Source organism: Saimiri boliviensis, chromosome 16 (assembly GCF_048565385.1).
Source record: "Saimiri boliviensis isolate mSaiBol1 chromosome 16, mSaiBol1.pri, whole genome shotgun sequence".
Classification (NCBI taxonomy): domain Eukaryota; kingdom Metazoa; phylum Chordata; class Mammalia; order Primates; family Cebidae; genus Saimiri; species Saimiri boliviensis.
In genome coordinates this window covers 1,109,121-1,134,272 of record NC_133464.1, presented here as the reverse complement: position 1 = coordinate 1,134,272, position 25,152 = coordinate 1,109,121, and the positions used below count along the sequence as shown (strand labels likewise).

Sequence of the window (25,152 nt, the reverse complement as noted above, 5' to 3'; positions counted from 1 at the left end):
CATGGGCTGTGTAGACGGATGAGGGTTGGCATAGGCCTGTCCTCTTTTGGCCTGTCTGTGGATAGAAGCAGCAGATGAATCATTCTTCCCTGGAATTGGCAGAAGCAGGATAACCAAGAGTAGAAAATGTTTGTATCCCTCTTGTGCCCCAACAGAAGCACTGTCTTTTTTACTTTCTTTTTAATTATAGATATGATGGGTAGGTTTTTTCAATGGTGTAAGCATTTCTGCTATTGGATTTTGTTTGCTGTTTGAAGACCTCCTAACTCATCTCAGCAGGCTTTATAAATCTTTTAGGTAAGATTGGCCCTTCTCTGAAACCTATTTCAAGAATACGCTGTTGACAGACTCTCACTGTGTCTGTATGTCTCACATCCTGGAATTGCACATCATGGCTATTTGTTATATCCTAGGATTTGGAATTGATTTTGATGTTTAGAAGACCGGAGCTTACTTAGTAAATGCCACACTGTGATTTTAGCTTACCATTTTGTACCTTTTTCTGTGGGAAATAGCAAAAAGTTACTGATTGAGGATCTATATTGATTTTACAGAGCTATTTTAGAGAAAGTGTTTCTCATTTAGTGAACATTTTATGTTGGACCTTTCCATCGTAACAAGATACTGCCCCAGGTGGAACTGTGATCTTCACAACACCTGAGCTGCCCAGTGGTGTCAGATTGACTGGCGTCAGTTTAACCCCATTAAGTTTAAAGGATCTGTGCAGCCTCAACCTGAAACAAAGCTCCGCCTTCGGCTGGCGTGGCCTACCTGCCAGCAGAGGCTTGCTGGGGGGGGTCCAAGCTGCAGCTCTTGTTCAGCTCCTGGAGTCAGAGCTGCAGGCTGGCTGTTGGGGTTCCTTGAAGCCTGTCCAATGGACTTACGGTGGATTTTTTTTTTCCAGACTGTTTCTGTAGCTTCCTAATATAATGAGCCGTTATAATTTTGCACAATTTAAAAAGAATTCTTCCAGAGGCACCTGTTAGCTGTTCAGCCATGAGGTCTTTGCTATAACTGTCTGCTTTTAGTTTTCTGCCAGTGCTTCCTGAGAATTCAGCAAAGCCTCAAGAGAAAATAGAGTCAGCCTGTCTTAGCCAGGCTCCTGTAGCTGTGGTCACAGCACTTCCTGGTGTGACGAGGATGCAGACCCCCTGGGAGCCCCTCGGCTGTCCTCAGCACCCTTATTCCTCCTCAGGCTGTCTGGCACCCAACCCTCCCTGCTACTCTTTCCTTGTCAGGCCACTCTTTGCCACCCTGAGACTCCAGCCCCTGTCTGATTTGTGCATCCTACTTGGCTGATGCGTTTTCCTCCTTTCTGTGTGCTGAGGATATAGTCACCACCTCATGTCGGCTCTGAATGTGTAGTGTCTTGCGCACAGCAGAAACAGACAGAAGTCCCTTGGCTTGGCCAGTATTGTGTTGCTGACAGGCGGTGGATCAAGAAGAGTTAAACTAAGATGTCCATGTTATGTCCACTTCGACCAGCCGTTTTGCTCGTCTGTACAAAGGGAACGATGCCTGCACCACAAGGTGGGGAGGCTCAGTGAGAGTGGATGTGAAGTGTTTCGTAAACCAGAAAACAGTTCATAGCCATTGATGGTTCTCAGCTTTGCGTGAACCTGAGGGATGCCAGGCCACTTGCTCTAGGAGCCCAGATTTTGATTTCTTTGTCCCAAACTACTTTTGGGGGCTTTTCCTAAAAATATACGTTCTAAGAGTCAAGGTAAGAGTGTTCCTAATTTGGTACCTGGATGAGAGTTCATGTCAGTTTTCATTGACGCTAGAGATTGAACCTGAGCCAAAGTCTGGCTGCACTTTGCCCTGACAGGCTGGGCACCGTGGCTCACACCTCTAATCCTAGCACTTTGGAAGGCTAAGACAGAGGATTGCTTAAGACCGTGCGTTCAAGACCAGCCTAGGAATACGATGAGATGCTGTCTCTTTAAAACACACAATCTTTTTTTTTTTATTTTTAAAAAATAGTCCTAGTGGCTGACTCTTACCAGGCCAGTTACCATGTCTGGGAGCCCCCCCTCCCCGCCCCCACCGCACCCTGCCCCATAGGATTATGTTCAGTTTCTGTGCTTTGTGAAGTGGGGCCTTTTGTCTGGCCATCCAGCCCCAAGGCACTTACAGCCTGGGTGTGTTTCTGGTGGCAGGGACTTGAAAGCATCTGGTAGTGAAGGAAGCAGAATATGAAGGGAGGCCGGAGAGGGAGCGGGAGGGGCAGGTGCGGCCACGGGAAGGGAAGGCAGCTCAGGCAGGCTGTGTGCATGTCGGTGATGAGATATGGAGATCCATAATTGAACTTCTCGTCTATCTTAGTCCACTGGGGCTGCTGTAACAAAACACCATATACTGTGGCTCATCAATAGCAGGAATGTCTTGCTCACAGCTCTGGAGGCTGGAGGTCCAGGGTTGAGGCACGGGCAGGATCCATGTCTGGTGGGGCCCCCACTTCCCAGTTCACAGTCAGCACCTTCTCACTGCATCCTGATGTACTGGCAGAGGTGGAAAGGTCTCTGAGGTCTCTTTCGTAACCCCATTCTTGAGGCTTGTCCATTTTCATGACTAATCACCTCCCAGAGGCCCTACTTCCTAACACCATTACCTTGGGAGTGAGAGTTTCAGCCTGTGAATTGGGGGGCGGGGGGGCATGAACATTCAAGACTAATAGCACAGTCTTTCTGTATGTCGATTACTAAGTGATGTGTAGTATTCAGTGGAGAGGGTAGCTGAAATCAGGGGGTTGAAATTGTAACAATTGGCCAGCGCTTTGCAAGTTCTCCTTAGCAGGTCTGTACAGACTCACTAGATAGTGTTGTATTTCTAAAGAAGATGAACGCGTGCTGGCAAGACCACTGCAGACAAATGGTAAGCTGCTGCACTTCCTTTTCCTTAATCAGAGCATGGCCTCATCGATCTTCCCTCCCGCATGACTGAGAGCTGAGACACAGAGTTTCTGTCTAGGACTCTGTTCAGAGTGCCGTAGTTGAACAGCACAATGAGAAAAGCAAGGAAGGTGAACTCCTCAGCTCCTGTGGGAGGGCACTGCTTGCTCTCCTGGCCCTCAGGTCCACAGTCAGGGCCTGCAGTGGTAACAGGATTCTTAGATGCCTGAGTGGGTCTGTAAATGTCTCTTAAAGCACAGCATACTTCTGAAAATCAAGCCTGAATCCCAGGTCTTGACTGAGCCACACAGCCAACGTCTTAGGCTTTGTAAATGTATTGGCTCTGACTTCATGTGTAAATTTTCAGTGTGACCTGGCTATTAATTACTTAAATGAGAGAAAAGACAGTATTAATAGCTTTCCCAAGTAGGTTGAAATCTTTTATTTTCTAAATGAGGTAAGTAGGAGACGATGGGTGTATTTCACTTCTGGGCCAGACACCTGGCAGCTAGCTGCTAGAGCTCGCTGAGTGTCGGTTGGGAAGGTTTTGGGAAGATGTTTCAGCAGGTCTCCCCAGCCAGGTAGTGGGCTTGACGGTGGGAGCACAGGACAGGGAGCAGTGTATCATCCTGCGCCCCCTCACTCTGCTCGCAGCACTGAGACAGAGACATGTGTCCAAGAGCTTCATCATGTACCAGAACTCATTTTTTTAAAGTTTAGAGCGTCTCCCTAATCTAGTAAGATGTACCACATCAGTTAAAAAATGACCAAATTTAAAGATATCCGTTAGGCCTTGGCTGAACGTAAGACATCTTAAAAAAAAATAAAATAAAATAAAAGGCCTGGGTAGCCCATCCCTGTAAATCCCAGCACTTTGGGAAGCTAAGACAGGCGGATCACAAGGGTAGGGATTCAAGGCCAGCCTGGCCAATATAGTGAAACCCCATCTCTACTAAAAATACAAATATTAGCTGGACATGGTGGTAAGCACCTGTAGTCCCAGCTGCTCGGGAGGCTGAGGCAGAAGAATCGCTTGTACCTGGGAGGCGGAGGTTGCAGTGAGCCGAGATTGTGCCACCGCACTCCAGCCTGGGCAACAGAGTGAGACTTCATCTCAGAACAAACAAACAAACAAAAAGATATCCTTTTAGGCTAAGTGTGTTAAAATCTCTACAGTCAGATTTATGATATCAAAGAGATGAAAATCACATACCAAGGGGACAAAATTAACTTTAGAAAACAAATGAAACCTGAGGGTTGTGGACAGCATCTTCCCAACAGGAAGCAGTTGTTGGATTTGAGACAGCTAGCATGGAGTCCAAAAGGCCTGATCTTGAAGATTCTGCTAGTAGAATTCCTGAGTAAATGGTTCTCCTTTCTGCTGGTCAGATCATGATCAGAAGCATCTTCCTGTTCTTGGACCGCACCTACGTGCTTCAGAACTCCACACTGCCTTCCATCTGGTGAGTGTCCTTGTCTGCACAGCTGTGTCTCCCCTGTGGCTGACACCTTCCGTCCCTTTTGTGCCTGCGGTGGGCTAAGGTGGTAAAGCACATGTGATTACTTGTGCCTTCTTTTCTTCAGCCAGAATTGTTAAAGTGAATGTAGGAGTCCAGGTGGGTCTTAGCCTTGAAATACCAGGTGTCTAGCCAGCAGCGAGGAGTGGAGTGGGAAGCTGGACAAGTGGCTGGCTTTGGTCCTGAGGGTGGAGAAGGAGGGCCTTGGTTTCTCTCTGACAGCTGGAGTTTGAGCCAGGCGCAGCTCTGTCCAGCGTTGCCGTTGAAACTCTGAGGAAGACTGCCTGCCGTCCATGGGGTCCTGGCCCTGAGGCTCTGCGGCCCCTTCGGAATGGCTTGCTCAGCCTCCCGGCCTCCTGAGCACATAAACAGCTCTCATCGTCCATCATCTTTTGGGGACTGTCTGCACTAGGGGTTCTGGGGCCCCTCAGCAGCATTCACAGCCACTGACCCCTGCATGTCCTCTGCTGATGCCTGTGTGTCCGCTTGTGACCACCCCGTGGTGGGGAGTCCTGCTGCCTCCTGCAAGCCGACTTTGGACAAAAGCTGTGTCCAGTCTCACCCTCTGATTTGTCTTGTTCTCTGTTAATGTAGAGTTTCATTCTTCTCACATTGGAACATAAAAGTGATGTTGTGGCTTCTCATGACCTAAAATGTTGCTTTTTTTACCCCCCACCCACTGAGCACGCTGACCCAAGGCAGTGTGGTTTCTGCTTTCTCCATGCAGAGATTGACCTGCAAGTTACCAAATCCAGCAAGCGTCTTTTGTCCTTATTTTATACAGTATCTGTGCAATTTTGGATACCCTCTCCTTGTTGAAGCTCCCCTTAATGCTCTTGCCCTTCTGACTTCCCTGTGGAATTCCCACACCTCTCTTACCAGACATCCATGTGGTCTCCGAGAAGGCAAGCGCTGCACAGAAAGGACAGCCCGTGTTCCAGGAAACACTGGGGATGATGAAAGTGATCAAAGCAGATGATTTAGCATTTGCTCTGTGCAAGGGGATGGTTCCTACTAATGTATTTGATCCCTAGAACAGCTGTGTGGCATGGCCGTTATCATCCCTATTTTATACAAACTAGGGCCCAGAGGTTAAAGTAACTTGCCCTGCCTGGGTTGTCTGGGCTGGAGGGCGGTGGTGCAATCAACTCACTGCAGCCTCAAACTCCTAGGCTCAAGCGATCTGCCTGCCTTGGCCTCCCCTGTAGCTAGGACTATAGGCGTGGACCATCACATTCAGCTAACTTTTAAAAAATATTTTGTAGAGCCAGGATCTCGCTATGTTGCCCAGACTGGTCTTAAACCCCTGGCCTCAAGCGGTCCTCCCACCTCAGCCTCCCAAAGTGCTGGGATTACAGGTGTGAACCACCACACCCAACACTAAACTTTTAATTAGTATAGTTTATACCATAACCGTCATACAAACTATAAACATTGTTTATAGCATAGAATAAATGATAACACCTCCAGTTTACCACAAGAGGCTAACAGCCTGAACATGAGCATCTGTATAACAAGAATCCTGGTTGAGGTGTGCGTGGGCAGTACGTGGTGTGGACACACTTCGTCCGTCTCTGGGATGGGGAGGAGAGCTGAGGGTGAGCCTTGGCCTGTGCTTTGAAGAATGAGCGAGGGTGGTCAGGCAGCTAAGAAAGGAGGAGAAGGAGGGAAGCAGGAAGTTCAGAGCCGGGTGTCTCCTGCCGTGGACGGCTAGGAAGGCAGCATGACCAGAGAAGCAGCCCGTGTGGGAGTCGGTGGGGATGAAGCTGATGAGGGCCATGAAGGGTTTTCAGCTGAGGCCAATGTTCTGAAGAGAAGATCTCAGTAGCAGGGGTAGAGGGTCACACAAGTGGAGACCCAAGTCTCCCCAAGTACTGGCGACCTGCCTGGCACTGCCCTCAAGGGCTTCACAGGCAGGAACTAATACATCTGATCCCCGTTTTACAGTGAAGGAAGGAAAGACACAGAAACGTTAAGCTCCTTGCCCAGGGTCACACAGCTGGCAAGTAGTAGGGCCAAGATTCAAACACAGGCAGGTGCCTGGAGCCCGCAAGTCTGGCCACTGCACCTTCCTGCTCCAGCTGTGGTAAAGTGCACTGAAGACCTGCTGTTACGCAGCACGCCAGGGACAGGAGAGACCTGTGGCGTTGTGGTGGGCAGTCAAGGGAGGTACACATCTCTACCATTGAGGTGGCTCCTGGGGCTCTCTGCACACCTGTGTGGCACCCACCACCATAATAATTTTATAGTCAGGCGCAGTGGCTCACACCTGTAATCCCAGCACTTTGGGAGACCAAGGCGGGCGATCACAAGGTCAGGAGTTTGAGTACAGCCTGATCAACATAGAGAAACCCCATCTCTACTAAAAATAGAAAAATTAGCTGGGCGTGGTGGTGTTTACCTGTAATTCCAGCTACTCGGGAGGCTGAGGCAGGAAAATCATTTGAACCAGGGAGGCAAAGGCTGTGGTGAGCCAAGATCATGCCACTGCACTCCAGCCTGGACAACAGAGCAAGACTCTGTCTCAATAATACAATAATTTTACTGCTGCCACCACTACCCGCTCACCACTATTACTGCTGCCACCACTACCCGCCCACTGTTACTGCTGCCACCATCACCCCTATTACTACTGCCACCACTAACCGCCCGCCACTATTACTACTGCCACCACTAACTGCCCACCACTATTACTGCTGCCACCACAACCCGCCCACCACTATTACTGCTGCCACCATCACCCCTATTACTACTGCCACCACTAACCGCCCACCACTATGACTACTGCCACCATCACCACTATTGCTACTGCCACCACTACCTGCCCACCACTATTACTACTGCCACCATCACCCCTATTACTGTTGCCACCACTACCCGCCCACCACTATTACTACTGCCACCACTACCTGCCCACCACTATTACTGCTGCCACAACTCCCTGCCGACCACTACTACTGCTGCCACTACCCGTCCACCATTATTACTGCCACCACTACCCGCCCACCACTACTACTGCCAGCATCACCCATATTGCTACTGCCACCACTACCCGCCCACCACTATTACTACGGCCACCATCACCCCTGTTACTACTGCCACCACTACCCACCCACCTCTATTACTACTGCCACCACTACCCGCCCACCACTAGTACTACTGCCACCACTAACCGCCCACCATTACTATTGCCACCACCATTACTACTGCCACCACTAACCGCCAACCACTATTACTGCTGCCACCACCACTGCTATTGCTGCTGCCATCGCCACCGTCACCAGTATTACTGCCACCACCACCACTACTATTGCTACTGCCAGCACCACCATCACCACTATTACTACTGCCAACACCATGCATGCATGACCTGGCAGTGTCTTAGTGCCGGACTGCCCCCAGGAACACGGAGCAGTCCTGCTGAAGGAAGGAAATACAAGGCACACTAGTCCGGCCAAAGAACCAGACGTTTTTGAAAAGGAATTATTGGCGTCTAGATGTAGAGAATTAGCAACTTCACGTTTTTTTGATGATGTTGAATAGCATAGCTGGAGCTTCACCCATAACTTCTAAAAAGCAAAACTAAGTCTTCTTGTTTCTTACTGCCTGTACAGGGATATGGGATTAGAACTGTTCAGAACCCATATTATTAGTGATAAAATGGTTCAGAGTAAAACCATCGATGGAATCCTGCTGCTGATTGAGCATGAGAGGAGCGGCGAGGCCGTGGACCGGAGCCTGCTGCGGAGCCTCCTGGGCATGCTGTCCGACCTGCAGGTGAGCGCGCTGTGCTGGAAGATACCCGGGGACCTGCCCGGCTCCTCGCTCCGGAATAAATGGTTGTACCAAAGATGTTACACGATGAAATCACAAAAACAGGTTGAAAATAGGAGTTTTTGAAATCCCTAGGAGGGGAGTTGCTCTCAAGCTAACACCACACCAGATGCCACAGAAGAGAAGACAGATCAATATGACTACATAAAATGCATGTTTTTCACGGAAAGTACACCATAAACAGGCAAAACCAGGCAACACACACAAAACACAGGGCGAAGTTGTTTAGTGCACCATGACCTCAAGGCACCGCAAGAAAAGGACAGAGGAAGGACTGCCTGGCTGGCTTGGGAAGGACAGTGCAGCCGGGCTGGCTAGGTGACCACAGGCGAAACTGGGATGTGTTAGCACTGGGATAGATCGTTTCCTGTACTGAAACTGGTCAGTAACTCTGCTCGTTTCTTAGGTGTATAAAGACTCATTTGAACTGAAATTTTTGGAAGAAACTAATTGCTTATATGCTGCAGAAGGCCAAAGGTTGATGCAGGAAAGAGAGGTGAGGTGATGGGATGTTTCCAAATCCCCCGGCTTCATTTCTGTGGATGAGTCCCCGGGAGTACTTTCCTAATGTTTGCCTTTACACACACACGCAGACGTTTCATTGAAATCTGAAAGCTGCAGTCTTGCCAGATTCCCCAGTAATGAGCTTCATTCTTAGTATACTAAGAATTTAGTTTCCGTTAACTTAAAAACTATTGCACTCCCCTGACAAGTAAAAAGCCAATCAGATCGTTTCTGAAATAAGTAAAATAACTCAAACTTAAGCAACATGAGAGCATTTTAAAAATGAAAAATAAATACAAATTATGAAATTTTTTATTTGTGTGAAGCACCGAAAAAAATTTCCCAAAAAAGCCAGGTGAAAAAACATGTTTAATAATAATAGGAACCCCAAAAATGTGCCCACTTTCCGAGATAGCAGAGCAAAATCATAAAGGAGGCTGCCCCATGGTCTGTCACCCAAATGGTGCATGCCACTGCCTAGAATGGACCCTGGACATGGGTTCCTTTATCCTGGCTTTGGAAAGGAAGTTTCATGTCAGATGCTGGACCTGGCTGCAGCTACCCAGGGCAGAGCCTCAGACCTTTCCTGTGCTGTCTTGGGAAACGTGGGTATACTTTGAGGTCTGCAGCCATGTTTGGTGTCCCCACATGAACAGCCAGCTTGTTGCCTTGCTTTTGCTGACCCAGCTGTGCGGGCAGGGTTGCCGTTTAGCACCTCACCCTCCTACCAGGTGCTGCTCACCTCCATGCGGGCCTCAGGGATGGGAGAAGGCTCTGCACAGGCCCCAGAACTCGATGGCGAACAGGGACGACAAAGAAGTGCAGCCCGGGTGCTCGTGCGAGGATGACGTTTGTCTCAGGGTCCTTTCTCCTCGTCCCCCACACGCTTCAGCCGACCTCCCCCTCCCTGTTAATCTGTGTCAACATTTGGCTTGAATATATATTCTGCTTTTTAAAAAAATTAAATATAAGGAAAACAAAATGTCAATTTCTTGGATAATGTCAGCAGTCTTTTTGTTACTGATCTGCTTAATTGTTTTGTTTGGAAGGTTCCAGAATATCTTAACCATGTAAGTAAACGCTTAGAGGAAGAAGGAGACCGAGTAATCACTTACTTGGACCACAGCACACAGTAAGTACCATTCACTCGCTGAACGTTCGTATCTTCAGCACAGCTGGAAGGTTCTCCTGGCTGGTTCTTGAAATAAAGGGTGTCTTTGTCAATTCATTCAGTACTTTCTAAGAGTATTTTTGCACCTAGCGTATTTTACTTATGTTATTTGTCATTATTTGGCATTTACAAATTACACTTTTTACCCAGTGCTTCGTCATGGCTTATTATTTAAATAGACTAAACCTTGCTGAGATACCTGGCATATTTGAGTTTTGAAATGGGCTGTTCACGTTAATAGAGTCTTACTGAGTATTAGGCTATTATGATTGCAAACCTTCTGCTACACATTTTATATTGCTTCAATTTTGTGTATGGTGCTGTCACACATTTTCTCTTTTCATGTAATGTTTTTCTGTAAACCTGAGTTTGATGAGTAGTTAGGAGAATAAAAAGGGAAAGATTATGTGAGCATGCATGTCAGGCACAGAGTGCCTATTCTTGTGGTGGGAGGCAGGAACAGAGGCAGAGAGGACAGCCAGGGAGAGACATGAAAATGATAGAATGTGCAGAACAGGACTCAGTGGGGCTCAGCAGAGAAGACAGAGATGAAGAGAGATGGAAATGACACCATGTGCAGAACAGGACTCGGGGGGGCTCAGCAGAGAAGACAGAGAGGAAGAGAGATGGAAATGACACCATGTGCAGAACAGGACTCAGTGGGGCTCAGCAGAGAAGACAGAGAGGAAGAGAGATGGAAATGATACCATGTGCAGAACAGGACTCAGTGGGGCTCAGCAGAGAAGACAGAGAGGAAGAGAGATGGAAATGACACCATGTGCAGAACAGGACTCAGTGGGGCTCAGCAGAGAAGACAGAGAGGAAGAGAGATGGAAATGATACCATGTCCAGAACAGGACTCGGGGGGACTCAGCAGAGAAGACGGAGATGAAGAGAGATGGAAATGACACCATGTGCAGAACAGGACTCGGGGGGACTCAGCAGAGAAGACAGAGATGAAGAGAGATGGAAATGACACCATGTGCAGAACAGGACTCGGGGGGACTCAGCAGAGAAGACGGAGGAAGAGAGATGGAAATGACACCATGTGCAGAACAGGACTCAGGGGGACTCAGCAGAGAAGACGGAGGAAGAGAGATGGAAATGACACCATGTGCAGAACAGGACTCAGTGGGGCTCAGCAGAGAAGACGGAGGAAGAGAGATGGAAATGACACCATGTCCAGAACAGGACTCGGTGGGGCTCAGCAGAGAAGACGGAGGAAGAGAGATGGAAATGATACCATGTGCAGAACAGGACTCGGGGGGGCTCAGCAGAGAAGACAGAGATGAAGAGAGATGGAAATGACACCATGTACAGAACAGGACTCGGGGGGACTCAACAGAGAAGACGGAGGAAGAGAGATGGAAATGACACCATGTGCAGAACAGGACTCGGGGGGACTCAACAGAGAAGACGGAGGAAGAGAGATGGAAATGACACCATGTGCAGAACAGGACTCAGTGGGGCTCAGCAGAGAAGACGGAGGAAGAGAGATGGAAATGACACCATGTGCAGAACAGGACTCGGGGGGGACTCAGCAGAGAAGACAGAGATGAAGAGAGATGGAAATGACACCATGTGCAGAACAGGACTCAGTGGGGCTCAGCAGAGAAGACAGAGAGGAAGAGAGATGGAAATGACACCATGTGCAGAACAGGACTCGGGGGGGACTCAGCAGAGAAGACAGAGATGAAGAGAGATGGAAATGACACCATGTGCAGAACAGGACTCAGTGGGGCTCAGCAGAGAAGACAGAGAGGAAGAGAGATGGAAATGACACCATGTGCAGAACAGGACTCGGGGGGGACTCAGCAGAGAAGACAGAGATGAAGAGAGATGGAAATGACACCATGTGCAGAACAGGACTCAGTGGGGCTCAGCAGAGAAGACAGAGATGAAGAGAGATGGAAATGACACCATGTGCAGAACAGGACTCGGGGGGGCTCAGCAGAGAAGACAGAGAGGAAGAGAGATGGAAATGACACCATGTGCAGAACAGGACTCGGGGGGACTCAGCAGAGAAGACGGAGGAAGAGAGATGGAAATGACACCATGTGCAGAACAGGACTCAGTGGGGCTCAGCAGAGAAGACGGAGGAAGAGAGATGGAAATGATACCATGTCCAGAACAGGACTCGGGGGGACTCAGCAGAGAAGACGGAGGAAGAGAGATGGAAATGACACCATGTGCAGAACAGGACTCGGGGGGACTCAGCAGAGAAGACAGAGATGAAGAGAGATGGAAATGACACCATGTGCAGAACAGGACTCAGTGGGGCTCAGCAGAGAAGACAGAGAGGAAGAGAGATGGAAATGACACCATGTGCAGAACAGGACTCGGGGGGGACTCAGCAGAGAAGACAGAGATGAAGAGAGATGGAAATGACACCATGTACAGAACAGGACTCGGGGGGGCTCAGCAGAGAAGACAGAGAGGAAGAGAGATGGAAATGACACCATGTGCAGAACAGGACTCAGTGGGGCTCAGCAGAGAAGACGGAGGAAGAGAGATGGAAATGACACCATGTGCAGAACAGGACTCAGTGGGGCTCAGCAGAGAAGACGGAGGAAGAGAGATGGAAATGATACCATGTGCAGAACAGGACTCGGGGGGACTCAGCAGAGAAGACAGAGATGAAGAGAGATGGAAATGACACCATGTGCAGAACAGGACTCAGTGGGGCTCAGCAGAGAAGACGGAGGAAGAGAGATGGAAATGATACCATGTCCAGAACAGGACTCGGGGGGACTCAGCAGAGAAGACGGAGGAAGAGAGATGGAAATGACACCATGTGCAGAACAGGACTCAGGGGGACTCAGCAGAGAAGACGGAGGAAGAGAGATGGAAATGACACCATGTGCAGAACAGGACTCAGTGGGGCTCAGCAGAGAAGACGGAGGAAGAGAGATGGAAATGATACCATGTGCAGAACAGGACTCGGTGGGGCTCAGCAGAGAAGACAGAGAGGAAGAGAGATGGAAATGACACCATGTGCAGAACAGGACTCAGTGGGGCTCAGCAGAGAAGACGGAGGAAGAGAGATGGAAATGATACCATGTCCAGAACAGGACTCGGGGGGACTCAGCAGAGAAGACAGAGATGAAGAGAGATGGAAATGACACCATGTGCAGAACAGGACTCAGTGGGGCTCAGCAGAGAAGACGGAGGAAGAGAGATGGAAATGACACCATGTGCAGAACAGGACTCGGTGGGGCTCAGCAGAGAAGACGGAGGAAGAGAGATGGAAATGACACCATGTGCAGAACAGGACTCGGGGGGACTCAGCAGAGAAGACGGAGGAAGAGAGATGGAAATGACACCATGTGCAGAACAGGACTCAGGGGGACTCAGCAGAGAAGACGGAGGAAGAGAGATGGAAATGACACCATGTGCAGAACAGGACTCAGGGGGACTCAGCAGAGAAGACGGAGGAAGAGAGATGGAAATGACACCATGTGCAGAACAGGACTCGGTAGGGAAAGGGGCAGACCGGGTGAAGGAAAGGGACAGGATTATGGCAGCATACAGCACGAAAACAAGACGCAGGCGAAAAGATGCAGTCATTCAGACACATGGAGTTGGAGGAGCCTGTAGGAAATCCAGGATATTGAGCCAGGCCAGGTCTGCTTAGGAGCCACCTTGTGCTTCCATCCAACCGGGAGCAGAAGCGGAACCCCCCGGGGAAGTCCGGGTAAATAGCGGAAAGAGCAGCGGCCGCAGCCAAGCCCCACAGCCAGGGTGTGCAGGTCACACAGCCTTCCTGAGCTCTGTCTGCTCTGCCTTTCTCTATAAGGCGACTGTAAGATTTAAATAAGATGGTACATTAAAATGTTCCTTGTAAACTAGAAATGAAGGCTTGGGAAGATGGCTAAAATTAGCAATCCTTGGAATAAAGCAGATGCTCTGATCTTCTGAAAAGAACCTCTGAAGAATGCATTGTGCATAAGAAAAAAGAAAGGCATGAAGAATGGTTTCTGTGCCCCCTGTGTGTGTGCTGGTCACACATCTCAGGCCTCACAAAGGAGCTTCCAGGATCAGCAGGAGCATGCTCAGTGATGAGGGGAGAAAAGGAGGGGAGCGAGGGACAGAGGCGTGGAGCTGGAAGAGGTGGTGGCCCGGGTGCCTGGAGAGGAGCGGGCGTGTGGATGTGGTGGACACCTGCATTGCACCAGATCTCAGGGGTCCTTCAGTGCGCGTCTGAACCACAGAAGGGGTGTGGCCTATCCACCTGTGCCTCAGAAAAGTAACAGCACTAGTGCTACGAATAAATGAGAAAGCCACACTGAGGGCAGGAAGATGGGGAAAGAAAGAGGTGAGCAAGCAGCGTTTTAACTCTGAGGGAGAACAGCTGATCCCAGAAAGTTCTCAGGCCTGCAGACCTGGGGCCATGCCACATTTCAGTGACTGCACTGAGTCCAGATTGAACTGCTTGGCAGGCTTGTCAGGGCCCTAGACCCTGCTCTGGAATTTGTGTCTACAGTGCGGGAAGCTCTCAGGAAGTGACAGGAAATGCACATTGATGGGGACAAAACTGGAACGTGACCCCTGGCCCTGCACGCAGCCGGGGCAGGCACAGCCTGGATATTGTGCTCGGGGTGCCACCCACCTGCCCACTGTGTCCCTGCTTCCCTGGGCCAGCCCGTGGGCCTGTTTGTGCTACTCAGTAGGTGGTTTTTAGAAAGCACTTCCTTCAGTCATGAGCAACAGGAGTCGTAATCCGTTTGCGTGAGGAGAACGCACTTATCCTTTGGTTTCTGATTGCCTGTACACTGCCTCTGTCACAGACAAATGCCCTCATCTTTTACAGAGAGCCGGTTTCTTTAAACTCAGTTTCTAACGCTTATTCTTTTTGCCCTATATAGGAAACCACTGATTGCTTGTGTGGAGAAACAGCTATTAGGAGAACATTTAACAGCAATTCTGCAGAAAGGTAGATTTCCTAATTCTTGTGCAAATTAAACTGAACAATTACCCTAAATTCATTAGGAAAGTAAGGGAAGCATTACAAATAGCAATGTTAGGATATTTGTTATTTTCATAAGACAGTCATTAAAAAGCTTTTCTAATGAACATGTTAGCTGTGAAAGGAGAAAAAAATCAGTATGAGAAATAGTGGAAGGCACTAGGTAGAACTACAGTAATCACTTAAGATCCCATTGGCGGGAAGGCCGGGGACCTTGTGCACCACACGCATGCTGAAATGTGGGTACATTCGTCACTGCTAAAACCCCAGTGGCGGGAAGGCCGGGACCTGTGCACCCCACGCATGCTGAAACGTGGAGGCAGCGAGCCTGGTGCCGCTCCCCAAGCGCGCTCACTTCCTGTGCCAGGTCATTCTTCACGCATACTTGGGTCTAGGGGATGCAGGCAGCTGTTCAGGCTGTTAGATTTTCGTGGGACCTCCCTCACCTGTGGAGTTTGTGGATCTTAGTGTCAGGTGAACTACTGACTAGGTGGTCTGCTTAAGTAGAGTGCACTTTTCTCCTGATCTTCTGGAAGAGAAGAGCCTATGTTCTCATGCTGACCGTGCGGCCTTGCCGTCCACTTCTCGCTGAGTGGTGGCCCCAGTACCTGGCTGCAGCAGGATGGCTTCTAGCAGCCTGCACCTTTAAAATCGATGCTCGATCTTTGTTTTGTTGTTTTTATTTCTAGGCTTCAAAGTGTGCTTAATTCTGTGAAAATTAAGAACAGTCCAACCTTTGTAACACTTTAGTACTTATTGTGACATTTCAGTGTTGCCATTTGAAACAGTGTTACCTTTTGAAAGTCATTTTAAATGTATTTGGAAACTACAAGGTTTTTTTCAAGCCATTGGATACCTTCAAGTTTAATTTTGAGAAGGTCCTGAATGGTATCCAAATACATTCTGGTTTGGGTTCTGTATTGTCAGGTAATAGTATTACAGCTAATGAGATACTTAAGTGAAACCAGAATAATACCAAAAGGGAAGAGAATTAACATGATTGAGCATCTACTGTTAGAAGCAACTACACTTCATGTAAATATCTTTTAGAACAAATTCAAGACCAGCCTGGACAACAAAGAGAGACCCTGTTTTTACCAAAAATATAAAAATATTTTAAAAGCCGCAGGTGGTACATGCCTAGGGTGCCAGCTACTGAGGAGGCTGAGGTGGGAGGATCACTTTGCCCCAGGAGATTGAGGCTGCAAAAGCCTGAGTGACAGAGCGAGAGACCTTGTCTCAAAAAAAAAAGGAAAAAAGAAAAAGATTTCAAGTAAATAGTAGAAATTTGCGTAAATTGTTCCGGTTCATACTTTGTTGAGCAAAATTGTTGAAAGAAAATGGTAAATTATATATGTAAAAGCTTACTCTAAATTTTATTAGTATTTTAGTTACATTTTTTTGAATTATAAAATCATTATTTAGGGTTTTAGTAAACTAAAGTATCAAAAGTTTGTGTCAGTAGATCAAAATGTAATTGAGAGGAATAAACATTTGGAATTCTAGGTAAGGATTGTAATGATAGCCCCACCACCTGTTTGCACACATCTTTAAACCACCTCGTATGTGTGGTGCCCATTATAGGCAGAATCGGAGACTTTGTGAATTGTATGACTGTTCACAGCTTTTATGCTCTAATCTGACTGTCTCTCAATATTTAGAAAATCTTCTATGAGCGTTTTTCTAATTTATGTGTTGTCTTAGAAAACCCTTGTAAACTTCAGAAATCTAAAACACTGAAAACTTAAAAATGCACTTCAAAATATCTGATGATGTTTTTCCCTTATGGTTTGCTGTAGGTATGAATAAGTGTGATCCACTATAAATTAGATTTGATAGCTTGTCCACTAACAAATGCACCTTCTGGCTGATGGACCAAATCGGAAGTAACTTGGGAACCTCCCGGGTTAAACAGTCGGCCTAAACTGGGTTTTTTGACCATTGCTAACTTTAGTGAAATAAGAAGGCTTTAGTGACATGAAGCAGTAAATAATACATCTTCCAACATACTCAGAAAAAATGAGGTTCACCTAATAGGATCCACTGCAGATATTTACCCAGATCAACCTGTCTGTGTAGAGGCTGTGATACGTATACCCGCCCGATTTCTAAGTGGTGTATTCAGTGTGTTGCACACCGTATTCTAGTTTAGCTGTTGTTAATGCTGCCCTTGCTGTACTCTGCTGACATGTCCTGCACATTTCAGGGCTTGATCACTTACTGGATGAGAACAGAGTACCGGACCTTGCACAGATGTACCAGCTGTTCAGCCGGGTGAGGGGCGGGCAGCAGGCGCTGCTGCAGCACTGGAGCGAGTACATCAAGGTACTGGTGGGTGTGAGGCCGCAGGCTCGGGTGTTCCCTGCAGGGAGCAGAGCCCCTCCTGAGAATGCCCGGTGCCCTGGTAAAGGGAACTGGGCTGCTGGAGGGGCCGTTTGCATTTTCATCACAGATGGTGGGTGGACGGTAGGCTTCCATCTGCTTCCCAGACACCAGTGTAAATTTGTTTTTTAAGATACCACCAGCAGTGATTAGCAACATCCAGGTAGAAAGTGTACCTTAAAGAACAGCTGTTTTGCTCTTCTTCATCAGCATAAATATTGGTTTAGTTCTACAGTGATTTTTCCGAAAGGAAACATTTTTGTAAATCTGCTTGTGAAACATGATCTTTCATGCCCTTTGCTCAGTGAGGACTATTATATATTTGGCATGTCAGGTTGCGTTGTAGACTTTATTTCTTAATGATCCAAATTTAGGATTTACTACTTAAACTTTCACATTTCAAAAGCATTTCTTTGACATTTCTGACAAGCCTGATCCAACCTGTACACAGAGTGAGTTCTTGGGCAGTACCTTGCATTTTCACACGTCCTTCCCTGGAGTATGGCCCCTTGGTGCTGACATAGGACCTCATGGATTGAGCAGTGCCCTGAGTTTTCACATGTCCTGGCCGGGAGAGCAGCCCCTCGGTGCTGACAGACCCTCACTGAAGACTAGGGGCTCTTGGCCCACAGCACTACCCCACCAAGGGGACACTTGTTGATGTCTGGAGACATTTGTGTCTGTCTTAACAGAGAGGGTGCTTCTTGTTCTGCTGGGCGACACCAGGGGTGCTGCTGAATGCACAGGGCAGCCCTCACCACAAAGAATTGCCAACCCAGAGTGCCAGTGGTGCCCAGCCCAAGAAACCTGCCGAAGACCCTCTTAATAGAGAAGGCATTCTCCAGCCTCCCTTCCTGGAAACAGGAGAACTGGGGCAAACAGCAGGAGCCTTCGCAGATAGCTCGTGTTTCCAGCATGTGCCGGGGGCCTAGCATGAGTTTTCTAGCTTAAATGGTGAACATTCAGCAGATATCTGTGTTTTTGCTTGCTGGTGACTCTTCTTAGATCCTATAATGAAAAGATAAAATTTCCAGAGAATTATGCTGAGAAAAATAAAAAGCCAATCCTAGATACTTAACACACAATTAATATATTATTCCGTAACATTTTGGAAATGACAAAGTTCAGAAGTGCAGGACAGAGGAAAAGTTACCAGGGGGTAGGGACGGGGTGGGGTGTGTGGTTAGAAAAGGCCCAGGAGGTAGCCTTCTGGGGGAACGGTTGGGATTTTGGCTGAGGTCGTAGACACGCACACCGAGATGAGTTACAAGTAAACTGGGCCATCTGAGAAAGAGTAGGGGTTGTTAGTGTCCGTGTCCCAGCTGGAATGCTGCTCTGTAGTGTTGCAGACTGTTGCCATTAGAAGAAACTATGGAAACGAAGGTGCTGGGATTGCTCTGCTATTTTTACCACAATGCAAGTCTTTCGTTATCTCAATAAAGATTTCCATTAAATAAAAAAGCTAAATGAAGGCTTACATGCTGCTTTACAGAAAATCAGATCTGACGTCATGTATCAGTTCAGCTTGGAAAGCCGGTACACACACAGCACCCCTCCCGACAAGGTCTCGTACAGTGCTATTGAATTGGAAGTTATAACTGAGTCGCATTAAATTAGCCACAAAGCTACTGAAAATTTAGGATTTTTGCCAGTGAGACAGTCTTCAGGGGATAGGAATACATCTAAATACTAGGAAAGGTTCATCTTTGCAGTTTTCAGTCTGGGTAATAAAAATCAGTGTGTGGCAACTGGCGCAGTGGCTCACACCTGTGATCCCAGCACTGTGGGAGGCTGACTGGTGAATCACAAGGTCAGGAGATTGATACCATCCTGGCTAACACAGTGAAACCCCGTCTCTACTAAAAATAGAAAAAATTAGCGGAACGTGGTGGTGGGTGCCTGTAGTCCCAGTGACTTGGGAGGCTAAGGCAGGAGAATTGTTTGAACACGGGAGGCAGAGGTTGCAGGGAGCCAAGATCGTGCCAGTTCACTCCAGCCTGGGCAACAGAACGAGACTCTGTCTCAAAAAAAAAAATGAGTGAGTGACCATCACCCCCCAGTGTCAGCAGTAAGCGGCTATGCTCTAACAAAATAGTAGTTTACATTCAACTCCACATACCGTCGTGAAAATAAAGCTGGACCTTAGAGTGTATAAGATGTTGAGTAAGAGGTGAGTCCCTCCACACCTGTGAGCCACATACTGCCCTCTCCAGGAGGATCTGTGCCCTGTTGACTGAGACAAGTTTTTTAAATTCAATAATTGTATTCAGCTCCTCTTCAGCCTATATAGTTTATGTCATCAAATAGTTAACTGTTTATTAGCACCACACACAGACTTTTAGGAATGTTTAATACATCATTTTTAAATTAAAAATACAAACAAGCCCAGGTGCGGTGACTCACACCTGTAATTTCAGCATTTTGGGAGGTTGAGGTGGGGGGATTATGAGGTCAAGAGATCGAGACCATCCTGGCCAACATGGTGAAACCCTCTCTAATGAAAATATAAAAATTAGCTGGGCATGGTGGCCTGCACCTGTAGTCCCAGCTACTCAGCAGGCTGAGATAGAACTGCTTTAACCCAGGAGGCAGAGGTTCCAGTGAGCTGAGATCGCACCACTGCACTCCAGCCTGGCGACAGAGTGAGACTGTGTCTCAAAAAAAACAAAAAACAAAAACAAAATACAAACTAGAAATAGCTTTTCATGGTTAGAAGTGATGGAGAAAGAAAACTGTAGCTAAGAAATCCCAATAGATGTATTGAATTAATAAGAATTAACTTGTCTTTGAGGAACTTATACATAAATGTTCTTTAAGAAGCACTGGAGGCTGGGCGCGGTGGCTCACGCCTGTAATCCCAGCACTTTGGGAGGCCGAGGCGGGTGGATCACGAGGTCAAGAGATCGAGACCATCCTGGTCAACATGGTGAAGCCCCGTCTGTACTAAAAATACAAAAAATTAGCTGGGCATGGTGGCGCGTGCCTGTAATCCCAGCTACTCAGGAGGCTGAGGCAGGAGAATTGCGTGAACCCAGGAGGTGGGAGGTTGCGGTGAGCCGGGATCGCGCCATTGTACTCCAGCCTGGGTAACAAGAGCGGCGAAACACTGTCTCAAAAAAAAAAAAAAAAAAAAAAGAAGCAGTGGACATTTTCCCAGTCATTTGTAAGTTCTCTCAGAAACAGAATTTAAGAGCAAGGCATTTATTGTATATCTAACTGTATATTCACACCAGGTACAGGGACTCATCCCTGTAAACCTAGCACTTTGAGAAACCAAAGCGGGAGGATTGCTTGAGGCCCAGAGTTTGAGACCAGCCTAGGCAACATGGCAAGACCCTGTCTCTACAAAACTTTAAGATTGGCCAGATGTGGTGGCCTGAGCCTGTGGCACCAGCTTCTCAGAAGGCTGAGGTGGCAGGATTGCTTGAGCTTGGGAGGTCAAGGCTGCAGTGAACCGTGATTGCACCACTGCGCTCCAGCCTGGGTCACAGAGTGAGGCCCTGCCCCATAAAAAATAAATAAATAAAAAATAAGTATATTCACTTAATTTTTGAAATATGAACTCAATTTGTGAAACTTTTAAAGTTATTGAGTGTTTACTACTAAGAGTAATTTATATTCAACTATCCTGATTATGTGATAGCAGGAGAAAATACCATTTGATATTATAAACATGTTGCTGAGTGGGTATTGATTTGCTTTTGTAGACTTTTGGGACAGCGATCGTCATCAACCCTGAGAAAGATAAAGACATGGTCCAAGACCTGCTGGACTTCAAGGACAAGGTAGACCATGTGATAGAGGTCTGCTTCCAGAAGAATGAGCGGTTCGTCAACCTTATGAAGGAGTCGTTTGAGACGTTCATCAACAAGAGACCCAACAAGCCTGCAGAGCTGATTGGTAGAAAAATGTGGTTTTTTTTTTTTTTTTTTTTTTTTTGAGACAGCGTCACCCATTTCTAGACAGTTTTTTAATGTGGGAAAATAAGGCAAAACTCAACCAAATTTTTTTCCACAATGTTCAAGCTGCTTGTGGGGTTTGTGGAAAGTGTTTTTATCAAGTCTTATTAGGACATACATTTTAAAAAGTGGGACACACCTGCATTCATGGGTGGAGGAGGGCATTTCCGTAAGGGAAGATGAGGTAGGAATTTAGAAAGAAATGACGCTTGACTTCGCCAAAGAGGAAAGGGTGATCCACCATCTTTGTATCCTCTGATCAGTATTAAAATAGGATGAAATCAGGTGAGATCTCAATATAGCATATTTTGAAATACTGTTTTTAAGTTGTACAATTTTTTCACAATAATACCAAAATAATTTCAGAATTCATAGGCTTTCTCTAGTCAGTAAAAAATGTTTTTAATTTAAAGGAGAAAGGGCAAAGAGAACTGTAATACGATGATACTAGACTGACTGTTGGTCACGCTGAAGGTGCGTATGGGACGTGGAGCTCATTGTGCAGTTGTCCACTTTTCTGTGTGTTCAAAATATTCCATTGTAAAATGTTCAAAAGAAACTAACAAAAGCAGCAACAGAAGGAACTGAGGCAGTTTGCTTTGGCTTTGGTGCCTCGGTTTCAATTTTGGTTTCTCTAAAAAGGAGTGTTGAGCTTTTGGGAGTTTGGGCTTCTGGAAATGTTGAGTTCTATCATGTGGGATGCAGATCCTCCTTCCTGAGCCACCTCACAGATGGCTTGTGCAGCCTCAGAAACAGGGAGCCTGAGCAGAAATGCTTCTACCCTGCGTTGCCACCTTGGATGCCCTGAGAAAGTCTTTTTCTTTGAGAATGTCTCCTCTGAGTTGATGACACCAGATCCTAGGAATGGGCACTCCTGCGTTTGGGGCAGCCATGTGTCCTGAAACCTGAGCATGTGATCACTGAACCCATTTTATTTTGAAATTCAGAGATTACATTTAGAGATAGGAAAGATAGTTAAACCTGCTTTAAACATTCAGTCCTTGGCTTTGTTAAAATTTTGGGAAGTATTTACTCTCACATGACTTAAGAGTATTTATCTTAGAAAATTGGATATTTGCTTTTTCGTCATATAGTAATCTCATTTGGAAAGGTTCCAGAATGTTACTGTACAGTGTTGCTTATAGAAATTAAAGATGCTGTGTGTTTGTATGTTTTTACGCAGTATTCCTATATGTTTATGCTCACAGCAAAGCATGTGGATTCAAAGTTAAGAGCAGGCAACAAAGAAGCCACAGACGAGGAGCTGGAGCGGACATTGGACAAGATCATGATCCTGTTCAGGTTCATCCACGGTGAGATTTGGTCACTCAGAAAATGCTGCATAATCTAGAGGTGTAAACACAGGCTCTGCTTTCTCAGAGGAGGTTTAGCGTGAGAATGTTGGTATCAGTAGAGCCAGTTTGCATTAGAATGGACACTTTTAAGGGTTTTCAGCAGTTGAAGCCTAACATTTGCTTATCCACACTCTGATGGCTTGATTCTTCTCATCTGGTTATAAATAGGTAAAGATGTCTTTGAAGCATTTTATAAAAAAGATTTGGCAAAAAGACTTCTTGTTGGGAAAAGTGCCTCAGTGGATGCTGAAAAGTCTATGCTGTCAAAGCTCAAGCATGGTAAGCATGTGGGTCCTGGGCTCCTCCCCTGGAACTGAGGGTCACCGCCTTGCTTGCTCCCCCAATCTCACTCCCTCCTTTGCTGTGTCCAGAGTGTGGTGCAGCCTTCACGAGCAAGCTAGAAGGCATGTTCAAGGACATGGAGCTTTCAAAGGACATCATGGTTCATTTCAAGCAGGTGAGTTGTGTTTCTTCAGGTAAAGCGGCTTTTTAAAAAGTGTCTGCTGAGTGTGGTGGCTCATGCCTGTAATCCCAGCACTTTGGGAGGCCGAGGCGGGTGGATCACGAGGTCAAGAGATGGAGACCATCCTGGGCAACATGGTGAAACCCCGTCTCTACTAAAAATACAAAAAATTAGCTGGGCATGGTGGTGCTGTAGTCCCAGCTACTCAGGAGGCTGAGGCAGGAGAATTGCCTGAACCCAAGAGGCGGAGGTTGCGGTGAGCCGAGATCGCACCATTGCACTCCAGCCTGGGTAACAAGAGCAAAACTCCGCCCCCCCCCCCCCCCAAAAAAAAGATACATAGATTCAATAGATCAGATGGAATGAATGAATCTCACTCTAAACTATGTAAGAAAAAAATTACACTATTCATGTTTCACAAATAAATTTTAAAAGGAGAAGAAAAAGAAGCTCTAAACCTGTGGCAAGAATTTGATTTCTGTGAGTCTGGTGGTAACACCTGAAGAAGGGGAGAAGGCAGTTCCAGTGAGGCATTGGATTTCACAGAGTACGTTCTCGGGACTGAGATAAATCCACAGATGAAACTTTGTTTTGAAAATTACACAGTTTATTTTGTTACAGGTTAATTATGTGTTATGACTTTCTCAAATGATTATTTGTCTTGGATTTCTCTGTTTTTAGCATATGCAGAATCAGAGTGACTCAGGCCCTATAGACCTCACAGTGAACATACTCACAATGGGCTATTGGCCGACATACACGCCCATGGAAGTGCACTTAACCCCGGAAGTAAGTGTGCAGGCAGCATGCTGTCCGCTCCCACGGTCATGCCCTTTCCAGGCAGATATGTTGCCTTCAAGAATTGTTCAATGGGGAGTTTTTAAAAATAGCCCACTCAGTCCAAAATCAAAGTGCTCTGATGGTCTTTGGAAAGCAGCATTAGAAAGTGACCACTTTCATCACCCTCTGTGGCTCCTCCCAGTGCAGCCTGTGTCCACCTGCTGACCTGCAGGGGCCACGAGCACAGGCATTTGTTTGGAAGTTACGGCTGATTGAGCTGTGGTTGTCTGGTGGTTCGTTCTTTCCATTGTAGACATTGCTGACGTCTTGGGAATGGCATTATTTAGGGTCTTTTTTGTCAGCTACTACTTTTGCCACCCTAAACTCTTTAGTGGAGGGTTTGCACATCAGAGGTAGAATTCTGTGCCCAGTGAAGCTAAAATCAGCAGGAGACACAATATGTGCACGATTCATTATAATACTGGGCAAAGGGAAAGGGCTCATACCAGCCTGGGATCATCAAAGACGTCCTGGAAAAGGCATCCCTTAAGCCTGGTCTCAACTAGAGGTGAATGATCATTTTCTCAGCTGACAAGGGAAGAAAAACATACAGCTACAGTGGTCGGACAATGTCTTTCCTTTTCTCATCCATCATAAGGGTCATGGCCAGTGCTCCTTTAACAAAAGACAAATTAGGAGGAGAAAACCATACAAATTTATTTAATGAAAGTCTTAACACAGCAGGCTTCAGAAACGAAAAGCAAAGAACCGGGGAAAGCTGCCCATTGTTATGCTTAGGTTTGATCAAGAATGGGCAGCCACGTCAAAATCAGTGCGGCAGTCTGTTTGGCGTTGATGTCAAGGAGTACCTCAGGCAGGTAATTTGTCAAGAGAGGTTTCACTGGCCCACGGTTCTGCAGGCTGTACGAGCGAGCATGGCACCCGTGTCTGCTCAACTTCTCATTAGGTCTCAGGAAGCTTTTACCGAAGGGCGAAGGCAAAGGGAGAGTAAGCCACAGGGCGCCAGAGGTGGTGGAAGCTCCCAGACTCCTAAACATCAAATCTGGTGTCTCGTTACCTCAGGGAGGGCACCAAGTCATTGATGAGGGACCCACCCCATGACCCAAACACCTCCCACCAGACCCCCCTCCAACACTGGGGATCACATGTCAACGTGAGATTTAGCAGGGACACACACCCAAAATCTATTAGTGTGACTAGACACAAGGGTGCCATCTAACAGTAATAGAGCAGTGGGAATCCAGTAACGCCTCTGTTGAGATTCTTCTTGGCCTCTCAGGGCAGTGTTTGTTCCTCCCAGGTGTAGGGC

General features: G+C 47.1%; 1 protein-coding gene across 4 annotated transcripts in view; it reads left to right on the top strand.

The window, feature by feature from the left end:
* Nucleotides 1-25,152, top strand: part of CUL4A (cullin 4A) — a 57,778-nt gene that overhangs the window by 12,975 nt on the left and 19,651 nt on the right. For all 4 annotated transcript variants that reach the window (XR_012514265.1, XM_074387416.1, XM_074387417.1 and 1 more), the window contains 12 exons: nucleotides 2,806-2,874; nucleotides 4,281-4,354; nucleotides 8,023-8,185; nucleotides 8,649-8,738; nucleotides 9,796-9,878; nucleotides 14,783-14,850; nucleotides 17,090-17,208; nucleotides 20,973-21,165; nucleotides 22,433-22,537; nucleotides 22,748-22,858; nucleotides 22,951-23,036; nucleotides 23,724-23,831. Coding sequence is in view for 3 of the 4 variants with exons in the window: in XM_074387416.1 (XP_074243517.1) it covers nucleotides 2,806-2,874; nucleotides 4,281-4,354; nucleotides 8,023-8,185; nucleotides 8,649-8,738; nucleotides 9,796-9,878; nucleotides 14,783-14,850; nucleotides 17,090-17,208; nucleotides 20,973-21,165; nucleotides 22,433-22,537; nucleotides 22,748-22,858; nucleotides 22,951-23,036; nucleotides 23,724-23,831 (1,269 nt within the window). In the remaining variant the exon portion in view is untranslated. The remainder of the gene's footprint in view (nucleotides 1-2,805; nucleotides 2,875-4,280; nucleotides 4,355-8,022; nucleotides 8,186-8,648; nucleotides 8,739-9,795; nucleotides 9,879-14,782; nucleotides 14,851-17,089; nucleotides 17,209-20,972; nucleotides 21,166-22,432; nucleotides 22,538-22,747; nucleotides 22,859-22,950; nucleotides 23,037-23,723; nucleotides 23,832-25,152) is intronic.